The following is a 12,516-nucleotide window of genomic DNA, read 5'->3' as shown; positions in this document are numbered from 1 at the left end:
AAAACAACCAGCCTCAGTGGTACTAAAGTATGTACTTAAGTGATTTCCTTCAGTTGCAGCATCAGGGACTTTGTTAGTCTCTGACAAAAACTAAGGTATGAAAAGATGAATGACAAATAACTACAGAGCCTGGAGGTATTAAAGATGATTCATAATTAATGTTTACCTGAATAGTGATTCGATCGCATCTCCATCTAAAAATTCATGATCTTTCCTCACAGTTTTTACATCAATAGGAAACTGCATATCTGTAAACAAAGACGTTGAATCTGAAAACTGAGTTATAACCGCAAAGACTTTGAATTTTGCAACGTATTTATCATAGATGAAATAAATCTAAATCTATTTCTATAGCTATATATTCACACAAACATCCTTCAGGTAAGCGAGGATCAGTTCTCAGAGCAAGTGGGAGAATAACTGTAGGTACCTGCTTGCTGCCATTAGTTACAGGTGGACAAGTATTTGCTGCATTTCCAGGAGCTTGCAGTGACTAAGTACTACAGCCGAGAAATATAAAATTGAAGTTTTGCTTTGGTCAGGTTCTCTGCAACTTCTGCCTTCAAGTACGGTATAACACTAGGAGTATTTTACATGAGCTTTTGTGGACGGTAAGGTACAGCGCAGCGGGTGACAGGCGCGTTGGAGGTGTACTGAGCCTGACAAACCACCCTGTGCTTGAAGCTAATCGATACACCAGCTGAAGAGTCCCACGCTCCAGCTCACGAGATTTGGCCTTGCAGACGAGGGAACCAGTGAGATCCATCAGTATCTTCTTGGCTTACTTTTCAAACTTAATTTACCCTGTCAAGTCAGGAGACCACATACACAAGAAGGTAATGTAGAGGATTCATTATCCAGAAGCAGGACAAGATGCATTTCCAACAAACTGTGAGACTGACAGCTCATATCATAAAATGTGCCGTAGTCAAAGGGGAAGCACCTCCATGAGCTGTCATGTTTCATAGTCTACAGCTTTTCCATCTGGCTCTATGGCTCGACTTCGATTTCTAATTTTGCAATGAACAGGGGAGGTGGGAATGAGAGCAGGCAGAAGTTACCGTTAGTTCTTTTAAATGTAGTTCTTTGATAAAAAATCTCTCATAAAATTAGATTAGCTTTTGTTACACTCTATGTTTGTAACAATAAACGTATTTTAAAGAAGAACAGCTTAAGGTCTAAGCACAAGTGTTGTCTGAAAATTACACATGTTCTCAACAAATCCACATCTCCCCCGCAAGTAAGAAGCACTCTTTGTAGCTTTAGCAACATGGAAACCTGCTGAAATTGCATTGTTTGACTGTGGCTGGCTGCCTCTGAGCATCTGTTTTAAAAACTTACGATTGCAAGATGACTTTTTCCAACATTCTTTTTCAAAACACCAATAAAACAGTTTTGCTCAAGACCATGGGCTGGAGAGCCTCAGATGAGTTTTGGTTGCGATCAGTGAGTCGGAAAAACACCTGGGCACTCCAAGGAAAAGAGCCTGAGAAAATTATAAGCAACTGCAAATCACAAAAGCAGATATTTGACTGTGTTACAGTCTAGCATCAACCAGGAAAGATTTGGTCCTTTACAGAATCTCCTGAGTAACCCAATGAAGGTGTCGCTTCTGCAAAAGCACCCACCAGGTTGCTATTTTTCTACAGGTTTTCATGAAGGTATCACAGAATTTGGAAGCGCTTCCATCAAAAGTGTCAGGTTCTGAAAGATTATTTACGTAAACCATTGTATTTGAATTCAGTGTCAGCTGTTTGACAAGCCTTTGGGATCATACCTTCAAATAGTTGAGCGTACTGGGGAAAACCGGCAGCTCTCAGCCAGTCGCAGGCTTCTCTGGCTTCAATTTCTGCATTGAGAACACAAAATTTTTCAATTACAGCGCTCACAAGAGCTAGTGCTTTCACAATATAAGCAAGCTAATTTTATCTGGTGGATTCTCAGATGATCCTGCTTATGAATTTTTTGCTACTATATTGCTAAAAAGAGAGGCATTCTTGTATCCGACGCACTTACCTAGCTCTGGAGTAGCTCCCACTCCAACATGGGATAGATAGCGAACACACGAGAGTCTAGATATGAGCACATACCTGAGGTGTCGTACATCAGCGTACATCCACTACCCCTGAGATTTGGAGAGTGAGGCATCTGTTATATGTCGAAATGAGTCACCAGAGAAGGGTGTACGATACACATGTCTATGCCCTCGCACAGCAAAGCCCATTCATGCATTCCAGCTCTGAGACATGGTGATAAGACACAAACAAATCCTATAAATAAACTTTAAATGCTATCACAACATTAATAACACTGGACACAGCCTAAGCATTCCCAGAACAAGAGTTCTCCGGAGTACCTGTTGCTAGGCTCTATCAATATTTATTTCCTTGCCAACTACCCACGCAACTTGGCAGTCACTGCAGCACAGCAGATGTCAAGAATTAACAGCTCGTTTTGTGACAATTCATAAAGCCCTATGGCCAACACTGTAACATTCCCACCGGAGCAGGAGCAGCATATAACTTCACAGAATCACACAACACTCACCAGATGCCTCAAAAACATAAACATGTTTAGCGTGAGTACGTGCCAGCAGGCTCTAAACTCGGCAAATACTAGAAATTACTGGGTCTGTGGAAGAGGAGAGGATCCCCATGCTACACTTTTGTGCGTGTCCGCGTGCACTCCAGCACACGTTACAACAGACACCAACCAAAAGGCGCAGATTACTTTGAAAAAAATTTTTTAACAGTACCTTAAAATCAAGCACGCTCAGTAGATGATAGAAACTTTTTTAAAGTGCCTTAAAATGGAGCGTGGAACAGGCAAGGGGAACACACCTCTTTCTTAAAACTATTTTCTTTACACATACACTCAAAGATTAGCATCCCAAGGCGCTTCCAAACCTATCCAAATTCACTGCTTCCTTTGCTCTCACTTCTCAGTTGTAAGTCATCGGGGCAACCGACTGAGGAAACTCATCAGAAACTTACAGAACTTCCACGATTATATTATTCTACTTCTAAACTTTAAATTATTTCCATTATCACTTGAGTCATTTGGACAATGCCATCCATAACAAAGGCTTTTCTGCACAAAACTCTGTGGCTTTTTCATCTGAGAACAAAGCGATACCACAGGATGATAAGGGTGTTTCTACATAAAACAGATGCATGGCTCCTTTTTTTTCCCCCCAAACTGCAGAACAGAAACTAATTTCTTACACAATAGCCTATATACACTACGCCTACATTTATTACTACAGTCAGTGCCATAATTTATCGTAATCTTTATCATAACACAGCAGTTTCTGAATACCAAGACAGGGGACTGATAAAACACAAGCATTGTACTCACCGAGCAAAGTAGGAAAGAAAAAAAAGTCTGTAGAAAAGAGCCAGGAGGGTGACCAATCTCACACTAAAAGTCTTCACAAAGACCAAGGGATTCGCACTTTGAAAAACCCAGTAGACTCACTCAGCCAGCTCAGCGATGGCGAAACCGCAGCTGTTCTCCTTCCAGAACTCACTTTAAACTGGTCAACTCGAGCCTGTGCACGGCGTTCCTGAGCCCGCACAGGAGGGCGACGGGGTACGTGTCGCAGCTTCCCCAGTTCCCAACACGTTGAAAGTACAACTTTATTTTTAGAGCAAACCAAGCTGTGACCAGCGATGCCAATAAGAACAGGCTAGAAAAGATTTTCAATGAATATGACTGAAAATACAATGGCGTTCTCACACTTAAGAGGTGGCCTCCTCCACGGGACAAGGATGCGGGAGCTGGGGCAATTTTCTTTGCTAATGTAAATCTTCAGCGCTTTTAACATACCTTTGCACAGTCCCACTTTGCAACGCCACTGCTGTGTTAGGGGACAACACGTGAAGCACTAAAAAGTTCTTCGCCTGCATGTCTACAATTATTTGCCATTAGATTTACTGCAATTAATTCATTGCTAAAGTAACTACTAAAAGGGTGCTACTGATACAGCAATATTTCAGGGACACCTAAGCTGCCTCCTCCCAATCCTACTGGAAATTGAAATCATAAACGGATAATGGATGCCTAAGAATTTTACTCTAATGAAATCCCCAGACCAACCTGTATTACAATTATAATGATCGATAGGAGAGGAGGAAATAAAAAGGAAATAAGAAATAATTGCTCAAAAGGAAATAACTGCTCTCCATGGGGCCGCACTCAGTACAGATGTGCGAGCCTACTTTGCTTTTATGGCACATGCAGCCTGAAGGACAAGTGAAAAGGTGTTTGATAGTCATGTCAGAATACAGCTGAAGCGCCCTAGCAGTGCTCTCCGACAGGGACCCCAGAGAGTTCTACAGCTCTGGGAATAAAAGTCACAGAGATGTAAAAGAGCAATAATCAGGAGTAGCATTAACGGCTATGTTAACGTACCCACCTTGTAACAACCTAAAGTAATGACCACAGTGCTGGCAACGTGCATGATGCTTTAAGGCATGCATTTAAAAGCTGCCAAACTTCGGTTTCCTACCTAAGATTCCCTCAGGAAAAGCAGATGCAATGTTCCTGAAGATTTTTTGGGGCTATTGAGAGGACCCTTACACTATTTTTTTGGCAAGACAAATACAATAGACAAACCATTTGTGCAGAAGACCCATCCCTAACTTCTGATCCTGGCTTGGCTTCGCGGCCCGTCTGCTCTGCCTCGCCACGCAATGACGGGATGCACCTTCCCAGCCAGCCCTACTGACGGCTTAGAATGCGCTTTCCCATTTCTGCAGTCACACCGTCACTACAAAAGAATCTTCCAGGTTTACCGACCAACTTTTAAAATAGATGTACTAATAAACACAAGCTGATAGCAATTGCTTAGTTCTTCCTGATGTTAGAATAGCTGCTCAGATGCTTGTTGGAGAGGTTAGCCCTTCCAGAATAGAGACTGACACTGGGGGAGCCTTCGGAAAGCCGGTATGGAGCAGCACCCCCAAATACTACTGCAATTGCAGCATCTCTGCCTGTGACCTAGATGTCACATACAAGAGGACGACAATATTTTAACAGAGCTTTTGGGCACTACCCGCACAACAGAAATGGCAGAGCAACACAAACCTGTCACCTCCTTCTCAGGAACTGATTTCATAATTGAGCAGATGAAAAAAAAAATACCATTTCCTCCAAAGCTTAGTGCGCTACCTTGGAGTAGGGGCTGCCAGCAAAATATCCATGCCAAGGCAGCTGTTTCCCCATGGGCTATGGGTGGTAGGTTACCACCAGATGTTTACGGGAAACAACACGCTGTGCCATCCTACGGCTGCACTACGTTATGCAGCTCTGTTCTGTGCTGAAGATGATTCAGTCCAGTCCCACTGAAAACAGCATTCAAAACCACGGCTGTGCCCCAGCCTGCCTGTCCCAGAGACCCCAGCAAACCTCGCCCTCCACGCTGCTGCTCCTTTTTCTCCACTCTGGTGCCATTCTGTGCTCCCTGTTCTCCCCAGAGCCCCAGGAGCTACATCAGGCCAGCTAACACCTCCTCTCCTTCATCCACTTGGGCTTAAGACCTGAAAAACCACGTTCCCCTATCTGAGCACTGTCCTGTTTGCAGGCTGGAGAGCAAACCCAGACTCATCAAGTACTTAGAAAGCAGATGCTACAACGCGTATCAAATCCCTATCAGAATGAACATCAGTGTTAACAGGAATGCTTGGACTAATGACAACTGTGCTGACATTTAGACATTCCCTCTGAGGTGTCTTCCTCACAAGAAGAAGCACTTTATGAACAACAAGCAACCGAAACCACCGAGAAGCTGTCTATGAAACAGGCCAGTCAGCCTGTCTACACGATGATCTCAAACTTCAACTAAAAAAAGTGTGTCAAATTGTCCTTCAATTTTTTAAAAAAACACTTGCTCTAACTAAAAGGGGAGGATACAAATTTCTGCTGCAAAGCATTAGCAGGGAGACCCTTATTCTCAGGATGCAGCGTGACTTTTCAGTTGCCCAGATGTGCTGCCAAAGTCCCGTTTCTTTCTCTTCCCCTGCCTGCGTGCTCCCATCCCTCCTTCCACTGATACTGAGCCTCCGCCAGCAGGCCTGGCCGGCCAAACCGACAGGACGCGATTCACTTTTTTGCGCATGATTTGCGATGCTTTAGCTTTCCGAGATGGCTACCACGCATTCCAATGAGCACCGGTTGCAAGAGCAGGGCAGCGGTGGGGACATGAAAGGAGAGGCATGGCAACATGCAACCGGCCACCAGTGGCTGGCCACCCTTTGGGCAGCTCAGCATAGTATGAAACCTTAGCCTAAACGTATCGTTTTCCACAGAGGCGTCTCATTCTAGCTCTCCTATTTCTAAGTAACTCTTCAGAATATTTTTAAAAATCATGGTAGATGCATTACTTTTACTTCTATCTTCATACAACATAGTTTTCCAGTTTTGACGGTTAAGAATCGCATGGCGATCGGGTCGTAATTTATTAAAGGGTTTTGTGTTTAAGTCTGAATCATGCAAAACCATGCCAGTGAGCAAACAGGGGTTTTTGAGAGGTTTTCTTCCTGTTTGCAGCACCTCTACATTAGTTACACCTGGACCCTCCCTGTCCACCTCTCCGCAGGATGCAAGAGCAGCGCTTGACAAAAGGAATGGATTTTCCCAGCACGCCCGGCTAGGAGACACAACACAGCCTCCCCTCCCCACGGCATGTGAGTGCGGACAGGGGAACAGAGCTCTTGACCTTGACTACATATTACACCAATCCGGAAGGAAACGGGAAAAAAAAAAAAATCCAAATAATTTTGTTCTGTCCCAGTCTCTGTCATTACATAGGAAGATTTTTTTTCCCCTCCACATGGCGCTAATCCTCCTACAACAGCAACAGACAAGCCCACAGCCCCCACCTGGAAACCTGCTTGATGTGGCACAGCACAGCCGACCGCTCCAGCGCAGCGAGACGTCGCTCTCGTCACCTCTCATCCCCAACAACTCCCATCCCCCCCAGCCTCCCCTGGCGCTGGAGCCATCCAGCAGTGGTGGAGCTCTGCAGTGCATTTCTCCTACAGCTCCCGAGCCGTCAGCTGGGAGCTGGCAAGTCCTTTACGCAGTGACTCAGATGCTGTCACTACTGGTCGTGCTGGCAGTAGTGGAGGCGGCATGGCTTTTTCAGGGTCCATTTGGAGATAAAATTACAAGTTTCCCGTTGCATCTTTCTGGTCTGTGTATCTTCCCGGGGTTATAAAAATATACATTACTTCCCCATGACTTAAAGCTGCTAATGAGGTATTTCATTTTATACACGCTCCACGAAAAATGCATTTGCTGCTCTAGAACTATGGTCTCCTGAGGATGTTCAGAACCGCATTATATTTGCGACAGGATTTCCAATAACTTTTTTCTTTCTTAAGTTATCTCCTCTTACTATAAAGCGAGTGTCTGAACATGTTGTCTGACCCATGTTGAAGGCTCAAGTGCGATGCTTTCAAAGCAGGGTGTTTGCACCGACCAGGGTAAGCAGCCAGGGACACGTGAAACTCTCAAACTCTCCAAAAGCTGAGATGGATCATCAATAAGTGGAAACATGCTTGGAATTGCTTGGAATTTTTCCAGGATGATTTAGGGTCCATGCAGATAGTGAATATAAATGTCTGGAAAAGGAAAAGGCTGAAATATTTGTCCTCTCCTTCCTGCTTTACTATTGTGCTGGTGTTTCGGAACCACAGCCAACTCTTCAGTTATCACAGCTGGGAACTGCAATGCATCCCAGTACTTTGTGGCAACCTTAATTGCATCTTTATCCAGCCCCTTGGCATTAGCTTCCCAAGCTGATTACTAGGACGCTCAAAGTGACATTAGGATCTTCACTGGCGTCCTTGTCATTAGCCTCCCACGTCAGTTACTGGGACCTAGACAAGTTTAAAGGCATTTTCTTTGCAGACCACATTAACTAGCTTGTCAGTGTTGACTAATCTTTTAATTGCTTCTACGTAAGTTAGAGAAGGTAGCGTTTGCTTTACAAGAATTTCAATGGGCTCAAAGGAATTAGGTATCTAACTCCTGTCGACTTTAGGAGAAATGAGAGTGTAACTCTCTAATTTCCAAATCCACACTTGAAAATTCTTATTCAATTAAATGGGGCAAGAGACAAGGGATTTAGCTCCCTGCAGTCTAATCCCAGATGTGTTGCTGCTCCGTGCTTCGGTCCTGCTGGCTGTAAAGCAGGAGCAGATACAACATTTCTCTGACGCAGAAGCTCCTTCTGGCTGTTTTTCTACAGGACCCTTGTACACGATTGAGAAATATTTGATGTAAAATTCCTGAGAGGAACTGTAACAGGAAGGGTAATTGCTTGCGTCGATTAGAGCCAATATCAATAAACCTGTAGCACAGAAGTAACAAAACCCAAAACAAGCGCATTGTCTGTGTGCTTTCATCATGCAGCACTAAGTTTTCCAAAATGCCGATAATACCACTCCACATGATATAACTTCAACCTACATGTTAGGAACTACTTAATCCAACAGAGATTGGCCAGTAAGCAATTTTATTTCAAGGGTATGCTGTGCTGACCCTGCTTACAGCTGTTGAGTCCAGGTCAATATAATAAAGCTTACTTGGTCAATGTAATAAAATGTGCTGATATTCCAAGATAGGCTGTGAAGTCAGAAAATCTGCTGAGCATTTCCTAAATGCATCCAACTATGGAGCAAAAGCAGCAGCCACTAGAAGAGCACAACCCAAAGTGTACGCAGCCGAGGAACTATGGTCATACACTAATCGTAGAACAGTTAGAGGTGGAAGGGACCTTAAAGCCCAGCCAGTGCCACCCCCTGCCCTGGGCAGGGACACCTCCCACCAGCCCAGGCTGCTCAAAGGCCCGTCCAACCCGGCCTTGAACACTTACTAAAGTAGCACTGTCGGAGAGGAACGGGAGGTCTCTGCAGCACCCACCTGAATCCTTGCCCGAGGATGTACGTGCCGCGGGGCAGCCGGCTGAGCCCAATGCTCCCAGCCTCTCCTCCTGCCCACAGACCCGGCCGGCAACACCCCAACCCCCTGCCCCAAAGAAAAGCCCCACAGCCCAGCCCCACCACCCCCGACCCACCGGGCTCAAAATCCATTCTGATGGATTACACCCTTTTTTACAAAATTTGCTACTGTTTAATATTTTCCTTCCTAATGAATACCTCAAGTGGCGTCGCTGTTACCCTGCGCAGGAAAACCTAGGACTGAGGCAGCGTCCTGCCGAGGAGAAGCTGTGCCTGGCAGGAGACTTCGTCTTCTTCTTGACTTCGGGGGGGACAGAAGGGGAGCTGGGACCCGGCCACGCGGTGCGGTTATTGTGTTGCAATTAGGTCCCTTGCCACAACAGTTTTCACGGAACAGACAGAACCTTTACTTTTATTTTGCTTCTATAGACCTAGTCTAGACAAAAACCAGTTTGTGGTCTGAAAAATTCATTTTTGCAGTTGAGCAATGGATCTGTGTGCTAAAAACATCAGCATGCGTTGTGACCTTTGCAACTAACTACATTTCTCTGCGTGTACTGTAGTTCATCACTGCTATGATTTTATTTTCTGCTTTTAATGACACTGATTAACTGCTCTGACCCAAAATAGCCCCCTCCTCCAAAAAGCTGTAGATGATGTATTTTGTCACATTAACTTTAAAGAGAAAAAAGAAAACCTTTTGATGTGATTCTTAAGCCAAGATGAGCTTATAGATTTCTAATAAAAATACATGATCAGCGTTTACAACCTGAACAACCATCTTGCGGGGACACTCAACAAGGTACAGAGTGTCATGGAGGCTGGTCTTTGAAGAACATATTGAAAGTGCTAAAACACGTAAAATTATTTCCCTGGGACTTAACTTTAAATCACTAATATCTTCATAGCCGCTGGCCTGTTAGTCATTACAGTTCTATAGGGCAGGCATAAGGATGGGATGCTGTGTTAATTTACAGAGGCCAAAAGATAATTCAAACTCTATGAACTACTCCAGATAAACAGGTCAGGCTCTAAATTTTGGTAAAAAAATTCTTGTGATGTTTAGGCTCTTACAGTTTGGAACTTAAAACACATCAGAAAAAAAAAAAAGGAGATTGAATGCAGTGGATAAGCAAAAATTTTCTATTTAAAACAAGAATTCTTCTGGGTTGTGTCACTTTTCTTTTATTTAAATGAAGATTTAAGAAGTGAAGTCATGCGTTGTTCTCTTCATTTCATTTACCCCAATCTCATGTGGGTTCATTATACCCCAATGAAATTGAAATTTATAGGTGTTTCATTAGCATCAGATTAGTTTTCCATATAGCAATCAAATGCAAAATTTGCACAGACTTATGATTTATTTTTCATGCAATTGTTTCCTAAACTGGCAATTTGAGCAGCCCAACAAAAAGGATGTTTGATATCGGCACTGGGCTATACAATATAAATGAAATGAAGGCAGTGTGATATATGGGGTCTAGCTGTGATTAACTAAGAAAATGCCTTTTTTGCCAGACCCACCCAAAGCAATCTAAAACGTACACACCCTGCACTGATTAAATTCTCAGCTATGTGCTTGGGTTGGGAAGGCAGAACGTGTAATTTAAATCTGGGGATAACATCAGTAGACTGCTTCCATATGACAGAAATGCTTGAGCTAAACCACGCCGTTTCTCTTCCTGACTCTCATTTTCCTTTGGGCATTTGCCATGAGATGACACCTCATAGCCCTAAAATGCTCATTTTATCTCTCTTTTAGGTAGTTAAGTTACTTTAACAATAAACTTATGGCAAGCTTCCTAGTGTTGAGTGGGTAACTGATCAAGAAAAAGCCTACAGAAGATCTTATGGGGGGACAACTTCAGGATGACACAGCATTAAGTGAAGAATTTCTGAAGGCTTTTCAGTGAGGAATCACATTCCCCTCTCTTGATCATTTTATCCATCCCATACTGCAATGAACCTGGGGGATCCTTCCATCAGCCTCAGACTAGAGGACGTCCAGCCCACAGACAGTAAGTTTACGCTCTGCAGAAGCTGATCCTCAGCACCTATATCTGAAGTACGATATATCTGTTTTCACAGGGGTGTCTGGAATAACAATGTCTCAGTTTCAGAAGAGGCATTTGGGTATTTCCACAGTGTGCCAAACCTGGCCATAGACTTGTGGGGCTACCGATGGAGGTTCCCACACCAGAGGGAAAGATGACAAGAAAATCCATTCCCCGCTCACCTGGGCTTTTCCGTTCCCGCTGCGCAGCTCACCAAGGGCCACCCTGCAACATTACTACAGCCCCAAAGCTCACACGCCGTTGTTGGGACTGAAGCCTGGAAAATGGGATCTCTTCCCCCAGTGGTCATCAGTGCATGATTTCCTCTTTTCTGAAACCACTTACCCTTACCGAAGCCTCTCCTGAACCTTTCCGATGTGTCGCATGACAAGCTGATGCAGCTTCACCAAAGCCCAGCCATCAGCCCCGCCGTAGGTCAGGGATTCTGTACACAGCATCTCCAAACCCGTTACATCCCACCTTCCTTAGACACCAAGCTTGCTCAAACATGGTGAAAGATAATCCCAGAGACGGTCCTTTAAAACAACTTCAAAAAATACTGCATGAACAAAATTCATCGTTTTCAAAAATGAGCCTGCCACTTGTAAATCCCTCACTCGTACTTAACCAAAACTGCACAAACCCCCCAAGTCACTGAAGTTCTTTCAGACAGGCACCGTGCCAAGCAATGGAGTCACCTCGCATTACAGCCAGGCTTCCTGCATATCTTCATTCTGGTGTCACTGGAATATTTCCCATGCAAATCCATTCACCAGAGATCACCTCACTCCTTTCTTCCCACCGCCCCCTTGCACTGCCGCCCGCAACAAACACTTTTCAGGAATCAAAGCTGAGAGGAATTTCATTTCTGACTTTCTCTTAGTAAGATCCCAAAGTAATCATTTTCCATTTTCCTTGCTGAGGATCTTGAGTTAACGCAGGAGATCAAAAAGTATAACTTCAGCTGTGACTCTACTAGCAGGCATCAAGAAAGGTATTTCTATGGAAACAAGTCGTTCAGAGAAAAGCTGCATGATTAATTAAGGAGTTAGACCAACTGGGAGGAAAAATGCAGAGCAAAACACAGGCAATACATCAAGACAGAGTTAAAAGAGATGAATATTAAAGGTAGTGGGGAAGAATTGTCCGTTATAAAGAAGAAAATTAATCAGCTTGATAGAAAAGGATTTGAAATGGGAAATAATCAGATAAAATTAGGAAAAAAACAGGTTAACAAACCCAAAAACTTCCTGACAAGGAAATCCATTGATTGAAGAGTATTTTCCCAAGGACGAAGACTGAAACTTTATCATCTATGACGCAAGGCAGATTAGACAAACTGCTGGGATGTGTAGTTCAGGGAGCAAAGATGTACGAGCGAAAACCTGGACTGCGTGACTATTTTTCTTCTCCTGTGACAAGAGTAAGCTGAATAAAGTCTTTAACCTTGCTTAAAAAGAGGGGAACAATATTGTTAAAGCCAGATTTTTTGGCTA

The 12,516-nt window shown here is 43.8% G+C and overlaps 1 protein-coding gene across 4 annotated transcripts in view; it reads right to left on the bottom strand.

The window, feature by feature from the left end:
- LOC141750055 (rho GTPase-activating protein 7-like) overlaps positions 1 to 12,516 on the bottom strand; it is a 59,478-nt gene that overhangs the window by 21,845 nt on the left and 25,117 nt on the right. For 2 of the 4 annotated variants that reach the window (XM_074604534.1, XM_074604535.1), the window contains exons 1-4: positions 3,358 to 3,688; positions 2,091 to 2,239; positions 1,778 to 1,849; positions 167 to 248 (exon numbers count right to left, since the gene is read on the bottom strand). In XM_074604534.1, coding sequence (XP_074460635.1) covers positions 167 to 248; positions 1,778 to 1,849; positions 2,091 to 2,148 — 212 coding nt within the window. In that variant the 5' untranslated portion in view covers positions 2,149 to 2,239; positions 3,358 to 3,688. Of the gene's footprint in view, positions 1 to 166; positions 249 to 1,777; positions 1,850 to 2,090; positions 2,240 to 3,357; positions 4,677 to 12,516 lie in introns of those variants that run through there. The other 2 variants (XM_074604537.1, XM_074604536.1) reach the window with 2 other exon arrangements.

Source organism: Larus michahellis, chromosome 11 (assembly GCF_964199755.1).
Source record: "Larus michahellis chromosome 11, bLarMic1.1, whole genome shotgun sequence".
Taxonomy (NCBI): Eukaryota; Metazoa; Chordata; class Aves; order Charadriiformes; family Laridae; genus Larus; species Larus michahellis.
Note: the sequence above shows the minus strand (reverse complement) of the source record. Positions and strands in the feature narration are given on the sequence as shown.